The sequence below is a fragment of the Anser cygnoides genome, chromosome 4, assembly GCF_040182565.1.
Source record: "Anser cygnoides isolate HZ-2024a breed goose chromosome 4, Taihu_goose_T2T_genome, whole genome shotgun sequence".
NCBI classification, from domain to species: Eukaryota; Metazoa; Chordata; class Aves; order Anseriformes; family Anatidae; genus Anser; species Anser cygnoides.
Genome location: NC_089876.1, coordinates 31,892,406 through 31,914,038, shown reverse-complemented (window position 1 = coordinate 31,914,038; position 21,633 = coordinate 31,892,406). Strand labels below are relative to the sequence as shown.

General features: G+C 44.6%; 1 protein-coding gene and 1 long non-coding RNA gene across 14 annotated transcripts in view; both read right to left on the bottom strand.

The window, feature by feature from the left end:
- Window positions 1-2,746: 2,746 nt before the first annotated feature.
- On the bottom strand, window positions 2,747-9,721 carry LOC136790802 (uncharacterized). Of its 4 annotated transcripts, none has more exons than XR_010831423.1 (4): window positions 9,175-9,721; window positions 4,443-6,368; window positions 4,245-4,369; window positions 2,747-3,956 (listed from the first exon to the last, which is right to left on the bottom strand). It is a non-coding gene; the product is annotated as an uncharacterized lncRNA (long non-coding RNA). The 4 variants fall into 4 exon arrangements; XR_010831425.1 differs by lacking the exon at window positions 9,175-9,721 and having other exon boundaries at window positions 2,747-3,364; window positions 3,749-3,956; window positions 4,443-6,497; XR_010831424.1 differs by lacking the exon at window positions 9,175-9,721 and adding an exon at window positions 4,119-4,186 and having other exon boundaries at window positions 4,263-4,369; window positions 4,443-6,497.
- An 810-nt stretch (window positions 9,722-10,531) lies between these two features.
- The window catches only part of PRKG2 (protein kinase cGMP-dependent 2), a 55,683-nt gene continuing 44,581 nt past the window's right edge, over window positions 10,532-21,633 (bottom strand). For 9 of the 10 annotated variants that reach the window (XM_013190581.3, XM_066996598.1, XM_066996599.1 and 6 more), the window contains 8 exons: window positions 20,291-20,427; window positions 20,054-20,143; window positions 18,106-18,247; window positions 17,178-17,341; window positions 16,360-16,482; window positions 15,381-15,443; window positions 14,411-14,477; window positions 10,532-13,553 (listed from right to left, as the gene is read on the bottom strand). In XM_013190581.3, the coding sequence (XP_013046035.1) occupies window positions 13,458-13,553; window positions 14,411-14,477; window positions 15,381-15,443; window positions 16,360-16,482; window positions 17,178-17,341; window positions 18,106-18,247; window positions 20,054-20,143; window positions 20,291-20,427 (882 nt within the window). In that variant the 3' untranslated portion in view covers window positions 10,532-13,457. The remainder of the gene's footprint in view (window positions 13,554-14,410; window positions 14,478-15,380; window positions 15,444-16,359; window positions 16,483-17,177; window positions 17,342-18,105; window positions 18,248-20,053; window positions 20,144-20,290; window positions 20,428-21,633) is intronic. The other variant, XM_066996600.1, reaches the window with a different exon arrangement.

The following is a 21,633-nucleotide window of genomic DNA, read 5'->3' as shown; positions in this document are numbered from 1 at the left end:
ATGTGTGATGCTGTGCTATGGAAATACGTATGTGTAGGAATACAAATACCCTGGCTGAACAAGTATGCAGGAGTTGTGTAGTATGTCAAAAGGTGAATAGGAAAATTATCTGCAGTCAACCCAAAGGGGGGTGAGAGCCAGGAATTCAATGCTTCCAAAATGTACAGGTAGATTTTACAGAACTCCTTAGAGTAGGTAGATTTAAATACTTGTTAGTCTCGGTAGATCATTTGTCAGGGTGGGTGGAAGCTTTCCCTTCAGTATCTGCTACTGCGAACATAGTAACTAAAGCAATTCTAGAACAAATAACTCCCAGGTATGGAATTGTTGAAAATATTGACTCTGATCAAAGAAATCACTTTATGTCAGAAATATTGCAAGGGCTAATGCGGACTCTAGGAATTAAGTGGAAATTTCACACTCCTTGGCATCCTTCCTCTTCTGGAAGGGTGGAGAGGATCAGACAATAAGCAGCACTTGACTAAGTTCTCGAAACTCAGCTTCCCCAAACGAAGTGCTTACCTTTGACACTTCTCCAAATTCAACCTGCACCAAGAAAAGATGTGGGAGTTTCACCATATGAAATATTATTTGGATTGCTGTACATGGACAAAGGGAATGAATTACCTCAAACTGAGACAAAAGATGCTTTTCTTAAGAACTATATACTCGGGCTGTCGTCCTCTTTGTCATCTCTCATGACCTGTGGATCATTAGCTCCAACCCCACCCTTGGAAGCCCTGATCCATCCATTCCTAGCAGGAGACTGGGATTTGATGTGAACATGGAGAGAATTGAAACTGCAACCTGAGTGGGACGGACTGTTACAAGTGCTCCTGACTACTGAGATGACAGTAAGAGCAGCTGAGAAAGGGTGGAGTCATTCCTGGGTAAAAGCATCAGTTAACCTCGATACCTGAGAGACTGCATTAACAAAGACTTTTAAGGTTAAAAAACTGTTAAAACTATCTACTGTAAACCTTTAACTTCTCCTTAGAAGAATTCTTAATGAATTAATGAGTAAAAGGGATTGAATTACACAGAATTGGAGTGTTTACAGGTAACACTCCCTGGAAGTGGGAGAAAGGGGGGTGTTTAATCCCCACCAGAAGAATCCTTATTAGTTTGTGATTTTTATTGTTTTTCTTTATTATTATTTCTTAATTATTATAGCGATGTATATATACATAGAAATGATGTATTTTAAGTTTATCTTAGTAATACCTATTCTCAATGGATTAGCGATAGGATGGAGGGAAAAATCAGCATTTCCAATTAATCCAGAACATCTCTTGAGTTCTATCTCGAAATAATTGTTGGATTTGCACCCAGATGCCCAGAAAGACTGAAAAGGCTTTGTCCCTGATCACTATTTCCAGCAGCAACTGTGTCTGGATTCTCTAGATTTCTCAAAATGACAGATCATACCCAGTCCCGGAAAGGAATAGATTTTGAAGGTGAGCTCCCTACACATAGTCCTGGCTACAATATACTGTGTTATCAAAGGTGCTTTTTAAACAACATTGATAGAAAACTCAGGGGGCAGTATTACCGACCCTGGGTGTGGAAATATCCATGAAATAGGGAATAATCCGTACTGTACTGAATATGGTAGCCACGGGAATGCTAATATACATAATGCGCACCAGATACAACATCAGAATCCTGTAACCAGATGGCCTGTCCCAAATGGCAAGGGGTGGTACTGGCTATGTGGTAATAAAGCCAGGAAGGTGTTGCCCCTAGGATGGAAGGGAGCTTGTACCCTGGAGGAAATAATTCCAAATGTAACTATTATTGAAGACCCACAAAGCCAAAGCCCCTTGAGACCACACGCAGAATTAAGTGGACTCCAAATTATCCTCTAGTAAAATTCTCTAGCATTTCACAGTTTTGCAAGGTGGTTTTTACCTTGGTTAAGGGTGAATGAATTAGAAAAAGCTATTGTAAATATCTCAAAATACAAAAATATTGTAAATATATTGAAGATCTAGAAAATAAGTTAGAAAAGTTTGCAAAAATAGTACTCTAGAATCAAATAGTATTAGATTTATTAATAATCTCATAAGGAGGAGTGTACACCGTAATTAATACTAGTTGCTGTATATATGCAGATCAAATAGGATGAATTTGACTGATCTCAAAAATATTTGGGGAAAAAAAAAACACAAGATCCTACATAGAGTAGCTCAAGATGACAATTCCTGGGGATTTAGAAACATTTGGGAGAAACTAATTTCGTGATTACCTGAATAGAATTGGCTCAAACAATTATTTGTTGGTATTGTAATAACAATGGCATTGTATATCTATCATCCCCCGTGACATCCAAAGAAGAATACTGCACCTTAATGTTGGAAAAACTCAAGAGTGCGGTATGTGCAGAGGTGCAAAAACAACAATAGGAGTAAGAAAAGAAGAGGGGGGAATTGTGAGAAACAAAGTTGTATTTTTGCAGTACAGAACTAATTTTCTGTATTCCAAGGTAGTTGTGTAGTCATAATAAGGAGAAATGGTAAGTAGATAAGTGGACGGTAGAAGGCCTCACTGTTCCAAAATAAGGTAGAAGCTTGAGAAAAACAGGATGAGCAGTGTGAGGACAGTAAAACAAAGATCACAAGTTCTCAAAACATAAGAAAGGAGAAATTAAAGGGTTGAAAAAAAGAAAAATTGTACATATGTGGTATAGAGGAGTGTCGAGTAGCTTGTGAGCCTGTAGTATTCAGCCAGTGAGGAAACAGGGGAGGTGATCAGGTGTCAGGTAGTAGGGAATGTAAGGTTATGATTTGTTTACCAAAATGCACTCCTGATTGACAGGATGCCCGCCATTGCAATCACGAATAAAATAGCTTCACAGAAGATCCTGTCTGAAGAAAATTATTTGAGATGTTTCTCACAGTGGGGCGCCCTGGATAGGTGGGCTTTTGGGCAGGAGAGGGAGGGAGGAGGGTGTTGGGGCTGGGCGGTGGGAGGGGGGCAGCCTGGGCGTGCAGACCCTCGCTGGAGGTGGGGGTCCGGTCGTGTTAGTCCCTGACCCCAGGGACGCTGGCATGCATCAGGGTGAATAAAGTGTTCGAGATGGGCAAAAAGGCACTTTCCCCCCTTCCCACACGTACTCATTGTCTGGAATAGTTACCACCTTAATTGTCCAATATTTACACCATATTTGGACAATTATGACAGTTCATATTAATATGAAGTTATGGCAGTGATTGATTTACGACCTTGGCCACACACCAGATTGCTCCAAGGAGCCGGAGCTCTCCTTAGCTTAGAACCAGAAAGAGCTTTTATTGAGCTGGAACTGCAGCGAGCTTGCAACAAGCAGGAACAGGAGCTGGGTGGGGCTGGAGCTTTGAGGCACCTTGTAACAAGAAAGAGCATTTCTCGAGCCAGAGCTGTGATTAGCTGCAAGTTCCATCAACTTTGGGCATCAATTAGCAGCATCAGTAATACAACCCAATCCCCTGGTGGCCCACCCAGGTTCCTCAACGACAAAGACAGGTAAACAAACCAAATTGTCTGAAGTCAAAAAAAGACAAACCAAGCAAGCTGGCTAAAGACCAAAGACGAACCAAGCAAATTGATCAGTGACAAATAAACACAAAACCATAAGCAGAAACATTTCCTCCTAATCCCTAGGCAGTGCCAGCTTCCTCAGCTCGGGGTTCCCTGGGGAGCTGCTGCTTGCTCGACCCTGCCAGCTGCCCCCACGCACCGCACCGTCGGGGCACTCACCAGACATTACCTTTAGCACAGATGTCCCCTGGTGCTGCCAGGTCCATGTTCCTTGTCTGGGCTCAGGGCTGAGACGTCCTAGGTTTTGGCCATTCCCGTGTGCCATCAGCTGTGCTGGAGAAGCCCCCAGTGAGGTGGTGGCCTCGTATTGCAGCTGGGAAGACACAGCTCTCGATGCCACCTGAGCTCCCTGCCCTCCAAAGCAGTCACAGCAACATCTGCCAGGGTGCATGAAAGCAGAGATTGGGGGGGGGGGGGGGGGGGGGGGGATGATGTCGCAGGAGTCTGCAGTGCACAAGGACTGAGAGGCCCCATGTCTATGGGCTCAGTTACCCCCAGTTAGCAGGCACGCCACTTAGCAGACCCAGGTGTCAACATACCATCAATTAGGGCCAAATTACCACTAGGAAGGCCAGCATCTGTTACAGGAGTAGAGCAGGTGCTTATCCTACAAGTTAATACAGAATTCAGCTCTTGAAGCACGTGTATCCCCCCTGAGCCCTTACCTGTACGTGTTCCCATACCCGTGTGCGCACACCCATCCACGTACGCCTGTACGGTGCTGCCCGCACCACGCTCACTGAGGGCACCGGGTGTCTGGCTCCAGAGATGCGGCATGGCCGGGAGACCCCTGCGGAGAGGCTCTGGTGGAGAAGCTCCTGCAGAGGGGCTCCTTTTGGGTAGAAAGCAAGTGAAATTTGTACCTTTTTGGTGCTGGTGCCTGAGCACCAGGTCGGCTCCTGGTCTGTCCATCGTCGCAGTTTCTCAGCGCTGCCACTCGCCTCACCAGGGGCTCTCAGTGCCGGCCACGGCTGGGAGAAAGCCTCCAGCTCGGGTGCCGCAGGCACCGACCCCTACCTGCCCCGGCTCTTTCTGTCCTCTCGCAGCCCGATGGGCCCCGCGCTGCTTCTCCTCGCTGCAGCCGGCGGCTTCTCACTCCCACCGCACGGCGGCAGCAGCCAGAAACCCTTTTTGTGCTGAGAGCAGCACACCGAGAGCGAGGAGAGGAGCGGCCCCGGGGGGCGTTGGCAGCCCGGCTCGGCCCTCGCCGCGGAGGGGGCTTCCAGCCGCCCGGCCCCACCGGTCCCGCGGCCGCGGCGCCAGCCCCGGACCCCGCAGCACGGCCCGGGAGCGGCCCCCGGGGGGCGCCGGGGGCCTGGGGACGCCGGAGCGGGACGTGGGTGGGCAGAGCCGCGGGTACCCGGGCTGCCACTTGTCGCGGGGTGGCAGCAGTGCTCACTAACCCCTGCTCACTAATCCCTCTCCTCCTCCTCCAGTACTGTCACAGTCCAAGTGCCAAAGCAATAAATTGGAAGCGGTTATAAGTTTTTTGACACTTTTATAAGTATTTATGCAAAATATTTAACCGATTGGCTGGTGTCTTTCTCTCCCCGTAGGCAGCAGCAGCTCGTTTGTATGGTTATTGATGGCATACGAGTGCATTTCCATAAAAAACCTTAGATCAAATGTTCTTTGGGGTGGCATCGGGGGAATATTAAAAGACTTCTGGTTTCTGGCTTCTTCCTTGCACCCGCCTGCCCGGCCAGCCCTGCGACGCAAACGGCACCTCCACAGTATTTCCTTCTGCAGACGGTTTGTTTCCAGATCTCTGCTTTGACCGCCGGGCTCCTTGGCTGCAGATTTCAGTCTCCCAGTGGCTTCCCCCTGTCCATAACGTGGCCGTACCAGTTGTTAATCAGTTCTGTTGCCCTTACTCCTTCACACATTAAACCCTCCCTGCTGCTATGGGATGGTGCTAGTGGCCCTTATCTTACTTAGACCAGGCAGCACGGCGAGCTCTGCTTAAATAGAAATCCTGAGCCAGAGCCTTCCCAGTTCTCTGCCTGCAGGTCCCACAGCGGTGGGTGGTTTTCCGTCCTTTGTGACTAAAATGGAAGCTGGGGGGAGGACAGGGCGATATGTCAGCTACAGGCGAATGCTTTGACAGTTAGGGCAAGTGTAATCTTAAACTGTGAGTGAGTCTGTGGATCGGTTTCTGCACGTGGATCTTCTTTTCTCCTGCCCATTAGCAAAACGACGAGTGACCAGCCCTCGGGCCGATACAAATCTGCTTGCTTCCAGTGCTTCCCATCGCCGATGTGATCGGCTCCGGAGCAGACGCATTCTGCAGTGGAGCGGGGGATCGAGGCCACTCGAGGCAGCCTTGGGAGCAGCGACCCCTCCCTGCCATACAAAGTCAGCCCCTGTGGAGCACGATCGACCAGGACATGCAAACAGAGCGTGGCACAGCACTCAGGGCAGGGCGCTGCAGTTTGCGTGGCAGTGCGCGCAGGCAGGGTGAGCAGGGAGAGTGCCGTCACCGCTCTTCTCCAGCGGTCTTTCCCAACGGTGGTTGTAACCTGCTCGTGAAGAGCCCGGCCATGCTATCCACCAGGCAGAAAAACATGGCCTCCGCATCTCTTGCAGCCTCTCCAGCTGCAGTCACCGATGTGGCTACCCAGACAGAGGTCTTAGGGAAACACGTGGCCGTCCAGGTCTTGGGCTGCAGGGTGTGCCCGAGTCTTCTGTCGGTGTCTGACAGCAGCAGCGGAGGGTATGCCTTTGGGAAGTGTGCCCAGGTTGAAGAGCTGCTCAAACAGGTAGCGGAGCTTCAGGAGGAGGTGAGTAGGCTAAGGAGCATCAGGGAGTCAGAGAAGGAAATGGACCGGTGGAAGCATGCTCTGCCCTCCCTGAGACAGACTCACGAGCCTGCCACAATACAAGTGCCTCCTGCTACACAGAAGACGAAAGTGCCCCCATCCCACCAGGCAGTAGGATGGGACGTAGGCCAAGGGGGGGAATGGAAGCAGGTTTCTGCTCGGGGTGGTAGGCGAGCCCTGTCCCTGCCCACCTCACCTTCCCATCTACCCTTATATAACAGCTATGAGGCTCTAGAACACGACAGTCAAAACAACGATGTAGACGAAAGCCCATCCCGGTTGGAAGGGGTGCCTCAGGCAAGGCAACCTACCCCCCGCATCGCTACATCTTCTGTCAAGAAGGAAAGAAGGGTTATCGTCATGGGGAACTCCTTTATGAAAGTGACAGAGGGCTGTCCGGACCCAACGCACAGGGAAGTCTGCTGCCTCCCTGGGGCTCGGTAAGAGACATTGCCAGGAAAGTCACTTGCCTGGTACAGCCCACCAACTACTACCTGCTACTGGTTTTTCAGGCTGGTAATGACGAAGTAGCAAGGAGAAGTCGGAGAGCAATCAAAACGGACTTTAGGGCTTTAGGGAGACTAGTTAAAGGTTCAGGGGCACAGGTTGTGTTTGACTCTGTCCTTCCAATAGGGGAGATCTATGTCGACAAGCAGACTCGTCTTATTAACACTGTGGCTTTGAGACTGGTGCAACTGGCAGAATTTTGGGTTTGTTGATCATGGGAAGGTCTATGCAACACCGGGCCTGCTGGCACCAGATGGGATGTGCCTCTGTCAGAGGGGGAAAGGATTTTTGCCCAGGAGTTAGTGGGGCAGATAGATAGGGCTTTAAACTAGAGTCGAAGAGGGAAAGGAATGATAAACTAAGGGATGGTGCACTAGAATCAGAGGGACTGTGTGCTAGTGAGGTCCTTCGGTCAGCTCCACAAGATGCTGCATGCAGGGAGGCGCATTTGAAGTGCTTCTACACAAACGCACACAGTATGAGGAATAAAATGGATGAGCTAGAAGTCTTGGCCCAGTCCCACAGCTACGACATCATTGGTATAAGTGAAACCTGGTGGGATGAGTCCTGTGGCTGGTGTGTTGCAATAGATGGTTACAGGCTCTTCAGAATGGACAGACAGGGTAGGCGAGGTGGTGGGGTGGCGCTGTACATGAAGGAGGGGATGGACTGTGTGGATCTTGAAGTTGGTGAAGGCAAAGTTGAGAGCCTCTGGGTAAGGATTAAGGGATGAACAAACAAAGGGGATGTCGTGGTGGGAGTCTATTACAGACTACTGGGCCAGGATGTCGACGCTGATGAATTATTCTTTGACAGACAGTTGAAATGGCTGAAATAACAGGCAGCTGCAGACAGCAGAGCTTTTCACTGCTGTGTCTTGGCGGTGAAAATGAGCCTGTCTATGCTGCTGAGCTGGGGGGGCTCCAGCTGTGGCTTTAAGGACGGTCGGAAGCAGCGATGTGCACCAGGCTGCCCGTCCTGTGGGGCCCACCTGCGATCCCCCCGCTCTGCTGCAGGGCCCGGTGTCACCAGGGCACATGGGGGGGGGCGCTGGCTAAGCTGGAAGGTGGCTCCGGCTCTCGGACAGCAGGCCCTGCAAGCACGAGCAGAGGTAGGGGCTTCCCCTAGCTGCCTTCTGTAACAGCTGCATGGATAAATACCTTGTTTATGCGGTTCTGCACGATAATGGCTACTACTAAACAGCGCGCAAGCTCAAACAATAAACCTAACCCAATCTAATCGTCTATTTGTAGAGAGCTTGTTGCAAAACAGATTTCACCCACCACAGAGGAGAAGGTACCTTGGAGCTGTCCAACTCCTCACAGGAGAGCTGGAGCATCCTCACACTGCAAATGAAGCTGCGGCCTCCGAGAGGGGCAGTCAGTCCCCCAGGAAATGTGAGGGGAACCAGGCCCCTGCCAGGTGAGGGTTGGCCAAGCCCCAGCGTCCCACTCGCCGGGGGAAGCTGGAGCCACTGGCTCTGGGGCAGAAGGTCAGGGCTGAGCTCAGCTCAGCTCAGTCTATGTCTTCTGTCACCACTTGAGTGTTAAATTCAGCATGGGGGATGCTCCCACCTCCCTGCCTGCCTGGCTGTGGCACCTCCTAGGCACAGCACGAGCATGAAGTTGGATGCAAAGGGGCTGGGGGAAGTGTCCCCCAGCGCAGACGCCTGCCTCCGACATCCCCTGCATAAAGTGCAATGCGCTGACCCAGAGGACAAGGGCACCGTCCCCTCTCGCTTGGTTCCCGGCAGGGCAACGTGCCACAGAGGACATAGCTCATGATAAGGTCCGGCACATTTCTGTCGGCTTCCCTAACCAAAAGGAAATGTGACAGCAAACACCAGTAATGTAAGCCCTTGGCAGCCAGACACTAAAGCTGTGTAGCCGTACAACGTTGCTGGGGGCCTTTTTGAGACACACCAGGGTGTATTTAAGCTTTCCTTTTCCTGAGCATTTTCTCTTTAGCAAAATGGTGTGTCCAGCCATCTTCCCAGGGATGGACTTGACTTCCCTAGTGACTTATTAGATAATTAAGCAGTCATGCCTGCTGCTATCAGCCAAATAATTTAATTGGAATACTCATTCTGGCTTGTGATGTAGCTGGCGGGCAGCCTTGGTAAGGGTAATGGCTTTTGGCTCTGCAAAGAACATCAGATAAGCTTTAAAAAATTACATTTGCCACTTCTCATCTGCTGTGCATCAATGAAATACTGGCTAAGGGAACTTGGCCACAGTTTACCCTTGACTTGTGTGGATCAGGAGCTCACCTTATTTCAGTAGCTTTGTGTCAGCTCCCACCAACCAGCCGGAAATCTCCGTGTGTCAGAAGTCACAACGATCTAACACTGAGGAGTTCTGCAAAAGGACGCACTTGAACACTGAGGGAAATCTTGCTGATGTCTCGCTATCCCCAAAATAGATTGTCAGGCAACATTAGTAGGGCAAACAAGGAATAACAGACTTGGAAGAAAATAATTAGCCACCTTGTTGCTACTGTGCAGGCTAATTTACTCTGAAACTGTAACTCTCTGTCTAGTGTGATTTTGCGCACAATGTAAAGAACCAGGCTGTTATCTCAGGGAACAGAGTAGCTAGCCTCCCCCTTCCTGAGGCCCAATGGGGCAGCTGTGAGGACATGGTGAAAATTAATCACTCCCACTAACTGGATAGAAATAGCATATACCTGGGAATCTTGGCTTACACTCTGCTGCTGCTCCTGCCCGTCTGTCCCTCTGAGGTGCTCACCCACATCTCTGTTCTGATGTGGGAGCTGAGAAGAGCTGCTTCCATCTGTGCAGCCCAGGCCAACCAGTCTTCAACTCTGTCCTCCGCTGGGAAGAATCATCACCCCTCCTGCCTCTAGTGGCAGAAGTTAATGGAAAAAAGCAGAGCGAGACCCAGGTTGCTCAGAGCTATGAAATAAAAGCAATTTGACAGAAAGGTATAATGGAAGTGAGAGCACTGAGGAAAGACCTCAGACAAGCGACTTCAGACGTACCCACAGTCTGCCCAAAACCTGAGTATCAAAACCTGTTTTTAACTGACCTTAAAATTGTGAAGTGCAACAGTAAGTGATAATGTGATCACAGTCATAGCTGTCCATTCAGATCTCCCACCATCTCCAGTGCCATGGAGGTACTTGAGCCTGAACTGCCAGTTTGAGCTCTTGTTTTACAACAGCATAACTCCACTGGGGCTGGAGATGAAGCCTGAAGTACTTCCATCTGTTAAAGACAGTTTGGGTTAGTTCAAGTAATGTTTAGTTTTTACTGTATGAGCTTCTGTTTCTGGAAAATTACAGCTCAGTCATCTGCATACATGGCAGAAATGAAATGAACCAAATGTATGTGGGACCTCTACATGAATACAAAAAGACCTGGGACCTCATTTATTGTAGCGTCTTACGCATTCATTTTCTCAGTGTCAACCAGGGATTGCATAGTGTGTGTGTGGGGGGGGGGGGGGGGGTGCTGAAAGAAGTAACATCTGTGACTCTGTGCCCAGGGTAGTCTATTCTGCCTCAGTCTCTTCTGAAACATGTGGACCCCGAGTACAATTCAGGACTAAGAATCCAGACCGCCGTATGGAATGAGACTGTAAAAAGGGAATGTCCTGCACATTCCACTGTAGACTTCTTTTATTTGCACACACTGCAGGTTAAACAAAATATATGATTGCTGTATAAAGAAAACATCCTACAGTTGCACAGACTTAATTGCTAACTGCACTAGACATCCTACTTTTATTTCTTCACTTAAAAAACATATATTTATATATATAAAAGAAAATTACCTATAAATACAATGGAAAAATACATTTGAAAGCTTTTTATAAAACTTGGCCCAACGGTATTTTAATAAACATATTTATGAGAGAAAGACAGAAACAGACACACAGGGAAACACATCCATAATGTCTAATGCTTGTCTAAATCCTGAAGAGAAAATCTGCTCTTTGGTGTTACTAAGCAGAGTTAGCTGCAAGAGTTTGAAGCATCTAACGTCCCAGCTTAAAGCCTCTGCTCCACCCTCTTGGCTGTGTATGCTTACCATCATTTCACACAGGCTTTGCTGGCTTCGAGCTCCCGTGATAGCTTACAACCAGGCAGGGAAACAGAATCTGCAAAATGCATGCTGTCTTCCTCCTAGGGCTCCATCCAACCTCCTTTACATTCAATGGAAAATACTACTTTACTTGGACTGAATTTTCTACAGAATATGTAAAGTGATTTGCTGTCAAAACAATGACCACTCAACAGTAAAAAATACTTGTTAACATGGAAAAATCAATTAGCCCACACAGTGTAACAAATAAGTTCAATAAATACGTTGTCTTATTTGTTACAATTTTTTATGGAAGCATTTTGTTAGCCTTCTGCCCAAACCAGCCAAATGAATATTCTGCCACAGCACAACCAGAAGTTCATCCAGCAGAGGTTCAGTGAAGAACAAGTTCCCCAAAAAAAGAACATTCCTTCCTCACCAATTACTAAGGGAATCCAGCCCCAGGTCCCTGTAGACTCCTATTAAAGGCAAATTGAAGTCTGGCACTGGCCTTAGGAAGTGGAGGTTCAGGTTCCTTCACTTACCAGAAATGGGGAAAGTGGACAGTCCCTGGGGCAGTCCCTCTGTTGCCCAGTTGGGAAAGGTCATGACCAGCCACTAAGCATACAGCAGTCATCAGCAACTAAGCCCTGAGCACATTTTACAAGTTTCCTGGGAGGTTTTCCATCCAGCATGTGAAATGCAGGGTGCTGAGGCATCTTCATTATCTCCATTTAGATTGGATTTTGCCTCAGCGGGAAATGAAACAAATCCTAGTAGGGGCTGCAGATGCACTGAGCCCGAAGCCCAGCATGACCCCCAGGAACACGTCTGTTCCTACAGCAGTCGTGGCTCATAACAGAGCGCAGCAGAGTTTTTCTGTTTAAACCATGAACACACAACAACATCCAACTGCATTTATTATCCAATCAACATTTCAGACTGACTCCCCTGTTCTCATGATCTAAAGGATAAGTGACAAAAATCAGGCATATATAAAGTCATATGGGAAAGCACATCTTGCTATATTCTACTTACAACACTGGCTGACAGTTAAAATTATTTCCTGGAATCCCAGAATCGTTCAGGCTGGAAAGGACCTCGGGAGGTATCCAGTCCAACCTCCTGCTCACAGCAGGACCAACAATGAATTCAGACTGAGATGCTCAAGGCTCTACCTGGTCATACAAGGTGCCCCAAAGCTTTCCCTCCTCCAGGCTGAACAAGCCCAGGTCCCTCAGACTCTCCTCGCAGCTTCCTGACCACCTTGTTTGCTTTTTGCTGGCCTTCCTTGCTCAAGTTGCTCGGTGGTTCTGGTTCACAATTTGTTTCCTTGTGCCAAAGTAGGTGAAAACAGAGCTTGAACATCTGAGCAACAAAGAACAATCATATTTCTATACTGTTTTTGAGAAAGGCTTGTCATTTCTTGCCTTTCTAAACGTCATTCGCAGCCAGGAGGGAGAAAGGAAGATGGTCAAAAGACAACACAATAGTTTAACTGATTCATGAATAGAATTTTCTACAAAAGAAAAAAAAACCACCTCTCTTATTTTCCCACTGTACATGTAGAACTAAGAATAGGTATATGTTAATGAAATATGATTTGAAACGGTATTTCACATCTAGTGAGAGCAAGCAGAATGTTGTAAATGGGTGGGAGTTTTAGCACTGAGGTAAGCATATCTAGCATTTCTGCAAGATACCAATGAAAACTAAAATATCAATGAAAGAACGCTTGAAGGAGAACACAGGATTCTGTACTTACTTATTTTTTCTTGCAAGGTAAATGATTTTTGTCCATCTATTTTATCTTCACACTACATAAAAGCACAACATTTTAAGAAATGGACATAGTTCTTTGAAGCAGTTAGAGAACTTCTATTATGCATACAACTAATTTCTTACTGGATTTTCCTTTGATGTGTTACGGCCTGTCTCACATACTCAACCCAGTGCAAAACTAAACTGGTAAGCAGTTTCCAACTGCAGCATCAAATCAAATCAACGTTGCAGAAGAAGTCTTTTCTACATGCTTCTGGATGAAAGCAGTTCTGTCCCTTACTGGAAAAAGTGAACCAGTAAATTTATAATAGAATGAAAAATAAACGCCTATAGTGTCAGCTATTGACACATGCCACATGGGCTTCTAATCCTGGCCCTTTTTTTAAAAAATTAAGACATATAGTAACCTTTTTAATATCAAAATAGTAGCTAGTGAAACTTCCAATAGCAAATCATACATCCCACCCACAGTGCCTGAAAATGCTCACAGAGACACCGTGTATCAAAAAGTATTCAGGTTGCATCTGCATGCCCTTGTTATAAGGAGGCACACAGAAAATTTGGTGCATTACCCAAACATTCTGGTTGCTGCACTGTCTTCTATTCTTCAGGGAACATCATGCTTGTCAAAAACTTTGCGTGCTTTGATTTTAAGCAAGAAACATGAGAACTGGTTTAGAACTGATGCCTATGAGTCTCTATAAATGTCCCGGAAGAAGGAAGTATCAGAAATCCTTGTCCCAGCCTGAAAGTTCATCCGGAGGGGTTCCCTCTTCAGGTGGATAGCTATCAAAGTAGCTGTAATCAGTTGGTCCAGACAACTATGACATGAAAAACACAAAGAAATAGTTATTTCAGAAGGTACCTTTTGAAAATACTTTCAATTGATTATGCGTCATTTGTATTGCTACCAGTGGAGGGAGGAAAGGCTAACATGACTAGGGATGATTTCTTTCATTGAATTAAATTCCTCGTTCTTTAAAAGCTAGAACTCTAGAAATTAACTTGTACAACAGAACAATAACATTAGCATCCATGTACAAAAACACTCCCCAAATATTATGAAATCCAGGATTTCATCCAGAGGCCTATAAAGTTAGTAAGAAAACTGGTCCACGCTAAGTTCAGTTTTGATTCAAATTTGTTTAAGACCTCATCTACAAACATGGGGTAACTACTCAAAGCAGATTGTGGAATTGTTTGTTTCAAATTGTGTTCAAAGTGAGCTTCAGATTCTTTACCCTCAATCTTTTTTCATTTTATGGCAAAGAGAAATGGTCCGCTTAAAACATGAAGCTTATCTACGGATGTGCCGTAATACCATGAAAACACAGGAATTTGTACTCTGCACAGTAACGTGACCAGTGCATCTTAACATTTCCATCTAAGAAAATACATTTTTTCACTGTTCATCAATAAATGTTCACCATTTCTTATAATAATGGTGAAAAACTACTGTGAAGTACACAGGCAGAATAACATTTCCATTATCTAACTGAATTTAAGTTATGTATCGCTTAGGTCTCTCTCTCCTTCCTTCAGCTTTCATTAAACATGGAGAGCTATAATAATGCAAATACATTTTGGGGAAATTCTGCACTTGTCATCAGTTGTTTCTTTGGAGTCAAGCACCTTTATATTAGTAAAGCATGAAGATATTGAAAGCCAGAGCCGATACCTCTCTTTTTAAAGGTGATGTTAATTTCCTCACTTTCAGACCATCCCAGTTAAAACCATTCAACCACCTGATTAAAAAGAAATGAGAGACTGACAGGGAGAGACTGAGAGACAGACCATTTTCTGTTAGAAGCATTATATTATTAAAAGCTTAAATGCATGTGAACAAGGGCTATAGAACATTTTTGCATGACAACAGTCCATGTGACAACACACTTGTTAGAAGTGGGAAACTCAGCACTGTCTTTGCCATACAAGGAAGCAGTAGCAGGGAGAGCTTCAGAACCACCAGGTACATGGCATCTCCTCTCTGCAGAAGTGTTGAAGTGGCAGGCAGTCTAAAGTAGATGGTTTAGTGCACATGGATGCATATGCCTAAGCACTGCCACGCAAAGATGTATGTGTCGCCTTGGGATTCAGCCCTCTTTTAACAACATGAGAAAAGGGAGACAAATAGAAGAGCCAAAGCACTTCGTTTCCACAGAACAAACTGCAGGGCTTAGAAATAACTAAGATGAAAAGAAAAAGCAGGAAATGTCTAATCCACTGAGGTCTTTCTTGATTAAAAGAAAGAGGACATAAATCTGATATTGCTCCAGAGCCCTTAACTACTCTTCTTGAACAGCAACTGTTTGGCTTTAGATCAGAGACTCAGGAGATCTAAGAGGGCAGATAATCCTGACTACTACCGGCATTAATTTCTCTGCAAATGGAATTAAACTTCTGTGTCAGCAACCTGTAACAAAAACCAGTCAACAACAAGATGTTTCTAGTTGATCCTGCTGAGGATTTATGTTGATATTGTTGCTTGCTGAAGTAGCAAACATACTCAATAGCAACGCGAGTATCTCTTACACAATCTGTCTGGAAGTGTCTGAAGACTTATGGAGTTAGTGGACTGGGTTCTAAAATACTAAAAATATTCTCAAATTAAAAAACAAATTTTCTTCCTGGCAGTTTCTTTCACTTACCTGTGCTTCTTGATGTCATTAATTCCATTCCTCAGATTGCCTAATCTTTCTGTAGGGTTTTGCCTTAAAAACAGAAAAAGAATAAGCATAAAAATTTTGAAAACGTTATTATTTTTGGAAAAGAGCATTGGTCCTGACTGCTTGCACTGAACAGTTACTCAGGGAGGAAGCTTGCATACAACATATAGTCACATGAGGAGACATAAGGAGGTGTTTCTCTCTCCTCCTTTCTCCCAAGGATGGAGAAATCTTCCAATTTGGAAGCCAAGACAGTGTCACTCTGCTGTTAGAAGTAGCAGGAAGTTAAGTGGTTGAATTTTAGTTGCACACCTTACAACTTCTTGGCCAGCAGGTCTGTTCACGAGTTGTAAAAGGAGGCAGGCCAAAATTAGCAGCTTCAAAGGTCATTTTAATCCCACTGTGCAAACACAGCTATGTGTTCCTAGAGCCGTGGATGAAATCCCACAGGAGCTGGGAGTTCAAAGTCAGCAGTGTCACCAGTCACAGGCTGTGACTGTGACAATGTGCTAATGTTTCTGAGTTAGGCAGCTCCTTTTGAAACAGAACCTTTTTGCACACTTTTGAATGGGCTTAAGCCAGCCCTTAAATCAGGACCTAAACTTTGTGGAGGAGCTATATGCCTAAGTAATTTTGGAAGCATTTCTTAAAACTTGATAATAAAACTAAGTTCTCTAGCTCCTTCCTTAGCCCTCAGCTACACACATTTTCCCTAAAATGTCTTTCAGAAAACTACAGAAAAATTCATACTTACAGAGGAATCCCACACCCTGCATTTAAGGCTGTGCAGACTAAGAGGCGTGACACGCTCAGAGGCATGCATGTGTACTGAATATAATCAGAATAGACCATGTTACGCATAACAATGTTAAATGAAGTTGTAAGGAATTTATGACTTTAATCTGGATCTTAAATAGCTCTAACTATCTACACCCAGTCTCTCACAAACTGCCCCTCCTACCTGCAAAGTCTGCGGATCAAATCCTCAGGCCGCCTTGTTATTATTTTAGGAAAGTCCAGTTTTTCAATGCCTTTGAGAATCAAGTTATATGTCATCATTTGATCAGCCCCGGAGAATGGTGGACTAGAAAAAGAAAGCACATTGTTACATAGAATTGCTGGCAAGAACACATCTGGCCATTTCTTATCCAAGCAAACATTTGAGAATATGGAAAAAAAAAAAAAAAAACACCTTCCTAGCTTGACAACCTGCATTTCAGCCTGTTTAAGATAGTTGAAGGGTGTGAAGTTGGCAAACTGCCTGTAGGAATCAGGGATACTGCATGACACATGTCTGTCAAAGCTAACCCTGCCCCGAGCCTGACTCAGAAGCTTCCATGTTGTACTAATATCAATTGGACACAAAGAAGTGTCATGCAAGTGTGCATGGGGACAAAGAATGAGCCCTGCTCACAGTTCACCCATCCCGCTGCACCCCTTCGCCCACTGAAGGTGAGAACAGCCTGCTGTTAGGTCTTCCTTATAGGAAGCATGAGCATCTGTTAAAGGAGCTCTACACCTGTGTCTATAGCCTGTGTCTGGCTCTTTCCTTGGATGGATAAGCCAGCACTGAGGATACGTCCCCTGCCTCGATCGTCTGTGACATTTCTGAAATGATGTATGAGTAGACATACAGAAGAGACAAAAAAAAAATATCAGTTTGCAAGTTGTTCCTGTTTACTGATGGGGAAAATAACAAAATTCCTTTTAAAAATAACCTTTAAAGTGTTCTTCAAAACAGATAAATAAGGTAAGAACTTGGGAGTAGTAGGCACTTACCTGCCAGTAAGGAGTTCGTACACAAGAATCCCAAGGGACCAAAAATCCACACTGAAGTCATGGCCTTTACTCAGAATGACTTCTGGGGCAACATACTCAGGGGTTCCACAAAATGTCCAGGTTTTCTGTCCTGACCCGATCTTCTTTGCAAATCCAAAATCAACCTGATGAAAATGAACATATGCTGTATAACACAGACATGCTTTGCACTGAGAAAGTTTAAGGTCCTAATTGCTTCCACACCTCCTCTAGAGATCTCACAGTCACCAGTAAAACCAATTGTTTATAGCTGAACAATTACAGTGTTACTGGGAAGGATAGAGAAGTAATTCCATGGGATTACTGAATATTACAGAGTAGTCCCATTTACTTTCATGAGTAATTTCCCAGACGATTCTTGTTTTGGACAGAACAACCCGTGTTCTCCTTGAGGATACAAGATTTACAGCCCATGGAAAAGGGTGGGTTGCTCATTGTCCTCAAGAGTGGATGTTTCAAGCTCTCTGGAGGATAATCTCTCTCCAATTTTACTGTCACAGTCAAGTACATCAGGAGTTGTTCACTGTGTTCCCTTTCTACAGAGGTAATGTAGAACCTATGATTTCTTGAGGCTGGTCAGGGAGGGCATTCTGGTCCCGGGAAAAAACGTTTCCTGCCTTTTCATTAAGAATGGCTGGTGGGAGACAGTAGTTTTAGGGTTTACACTGTGGCAAGAGCTCTTGGAGGCTGCAGATCCCCATTTTGTGGCTTGAAATAGCTTTGCAATGCCTTTGTTCCTCACCACACAACCAGTAGCCTGCCCTCTTTTCTACTGAAAAGTAAGGGATATTAAACTCCAGGATCCTGGTACTATAATTACATGCTGTCTATTTATATCCCCCTGCAAGGAAACAGGATACAGGCACAAAAAGATAACAGTACATCTTACCAATTTTATGTATCCTTCAGCATCCAAAATTAAATTTTCTGGCTTCAGGTCCCTGTAGACAATTCCTGTGTGATGTAGATAGTCCAAAGCCTCTGTCACACACCCGACACAGAACTTGGTAGTGGGTTCATCAAAGCTGCCTCTGGAAGAAAAAACAATCATTAACTTTGCAGACAGTATTAACTTCTAAAAATACCTCACTCAGCAATCAGAACACATGTAACACCCAGAACATGAACAACGTTTTTGCATTGACATTCTGTATGTCACTCATGTGGTTGAAGCTAAACCAAATATCTTTTCATGGGACAGCCTTTGAATCATCACATGTTGTAAATGATTTTGCTTGTTTTGACAATATTTTGAGTGATACTTCATCTCTCACTGCAAAAAAATCCCAAAGGTCTAGATACACTGCAAGTGCACAATAACTTCATCTGACAGTGAAATGCAGCCACTTTATAACAACACAGAGCTAAATGACACCACAGTATAAAATAAAAATTGAGAATAAGGAATTTTTCAATGAATTGAAGTGCCAGGTGCTATTATAGAGAACAACCCCACTTGGAAACAAATTTGCCTTAAACACTTTCTGGTGAAAGAAAGGGAGCAAGATCCTCAGTCCTTCCTCCCTGAAGGACAGCACTTCCAAATGTGAACTAAATAAAGCATTGTGTTAGGACAACAGTATCGTTATAACTCAAGAATACCTTCAAACAAATTATTTCTGTACTTCTCGCTGAATTTGGTTTTTCCCATGCTGACAGATTGGATCCAACCTCTTCGTACATAAAGAAACAACCAAAAGAGACGATCTCTCCTAACTTGCTTACAGTCTCTACGTTTGTGGATGTGTACAAATAAATTATTCCAGGTAATCATTTTTAGACAAGTTCATGAAAGTGAGCATCTTGCTTCTCTAATGCTAACAGAGATCCCACAGCACTTCTAGCCAGAGCAGGGATTCCATTAGTTGCTAAGAAGGATTTCCCTTCTCTCAGTCAGAGGGCTGCTTACAGTGTTTTGTTTCTCAAGCTCATTGCTGACTTTTCAGCAGCAGACAGTGCAATACTCTTATGGCAGTGGCCCATGCCACGGTTGTCAGCATGGAAAGACTGCTCTGCTGCTAGTTACCTGATAATGCAATGTCTTAGCTTAGGACACACTTCACTCATTCCCCTTCTCAAGTTCTACAGATCTCTCTCCTTTTGTACAGGAAGCTGCTGTTCAGTTTTTCATAGGACTTGTTCTCTGCTTCCTGGAGAGATGGTGAACTTTGGTGGTGGGCAGCAGCAAGCTCAGAGACACCAGCATTAGAACCACTAGAGACATGTTCTTCCTCTACCTACATAGATGGGGCCATGGGAGACAAGCTGAGCCTAAAGAACAAACAATTGCAGGGGTTACGTCCTCCAGGCAGCTCAAAGACGGCCTCTGGCACAATGTTTATGCTATCCAGTTCTTATTTTGTAATACGCTCGCTGATGTGCTGCTCTGCTAAAAGCAGTCACACATTGCAAATCTAGCCATGAATACAGAAACATACTAGCATTGGCTTATGCCTGCTGCTTAGAAACCAACCACCAAGAATGTTTGAATACCCCAATAGTCTCTTTTTTCATATCCAATGGGAAATTAATAGAGTGAGACTGAAATGGTATGGCTCTTCTGTGAAACCAGCAGGATGTATTTATTTTCAGCATCTTGCGTATACAAAGAAGTGATGATTGCTCAACAAATTCTCTAACTTTAGAAAGGAGTGGGGAAGAAGGGGGCTGTATACAAAGTATTGTAGGGCTATGAATTTTGAAAATCTGATCCCTTTCCCATTCACAGCCTCCGTAATAGATCTGTACCTGTCAAGCTAAATAGAGAACCTACTCAGCAGATGTATGGAGCTGACTGGAGATTTCAAAGGACAAGGTTCCACTTCTGTTGCTGTTACCTGTCTCTCAGTAAGCTCCACAATTCTCCTCCAAGGCAAGCCTCCAGTAGCATGTATACATACTTACTATCCTTGAATGTACGGTATAGTCTGTGGAGACACAAAAACAGCTATTTAGGACAAGCAAAATGAATTGCAAGACCCACAATGTCTTTTCTCCAGAACTCATTTATGTGAAACTTCATTCTAATGCTGTTCAGTGGGTCAGCTTTTAAGGAAACTCTATGGTGAACTTACTTCACAATGAATGGAGAACATATCTGTTCGAGAATTCTCTTTTCAGAATAGATATGCTCTTGCTGTTTGGTGTCCACTACATGTTTCTTCTTTATACACTTCATAGCAAAAGCGATGTTCTCATTTTTCACTTTAACCTGTGAATAAAAATGGTAAGTACATATGAGGTAAAGAAGTTTTGCCCATTTGTTCTCAATGGGTATATTGGTGTCGGTCCATTTCAACACAGCACGGGACTGAAATTGATGACTAGAATGAGGGATAAATGCCAGATTTTCTGCACAACTATTCTGTATGATTTTAAGTAAAGCATCAGAGCTTTTTAGGGTCCCAGTCCATACTTGTAAAATGAAGAGAATGCTATCTTTGTCCTTTTTATGTACAGAAAACAGCAGCAGTTTGGATAGGCACTGTATTTTAAGATTAGTTTATACTGCAGTGGGTCCTAATTTCAGTTTGAGATCTCTAAATACTAGCATAATGCAAATAATAATAATAATAAAAAAAGCAGAGGCAGTTTATGAAGAAAGTTTACAATGAAATATTATCCAAAATGGAAGATAAAACAGGGTTTCCAGGAAATCAAAGTAGCAGCTATCAGTGCTCTGTGGCTAGCTGAGAATTTAATTTTTAGCTTATTTTCCAGGTGAAGTTGTAGAATTCCCAAACTGGCGGTCGACCAATGTGGAAATTTGTTTGGTGAAGTCTGATTCAGAATAAAACAACTGATTGTCTAACTACTGTAAAGACTATATGTGTTCATTAGAATCACCTTTTGTTTACCATTAACTCCAGCAACCTGTAGAAGAAGTGTTCACACTTTTTTTCAGATATTTGGTACCCAGCCAGAGCAAAGTGGAATTTTAAGACTTAAGTCTAATGAGGCTCTTCACATCCCAGAAAAGTGGCTGTTCATATTATAGAATATGACCCAAAAGAGCCATTACAAATTGCGGGAAAATTCAAAATGAACACAGCTCAGAATCAGATCACACTGTTTCCTGTAGCTGTTGGGCATAACAAAGCAATTCCAACAACAAAGGCTATGTCATGACCCTGGAGATAACTTCAGGCAGAATCTGGGGAAAGGACCTGCAATTCAGGGGACACGATGCAGGTAGGCACATCGGTAAATGTCACACACGCAAACTGATGAATATATGTATAGTGATGAGGAAGATACTTTTAACAACAAGAGATGAAAGCACACAAGAGTGGATTTGGTTTTTTGAACATCTAAGTCCTGAAAACACCGTTTAACAAGCCTTATATAGAATTATCTCTGGGAATCACATCATGCAGAATAAACGTTAAAATCCTCCACATCTTTCAGCACCTAAATC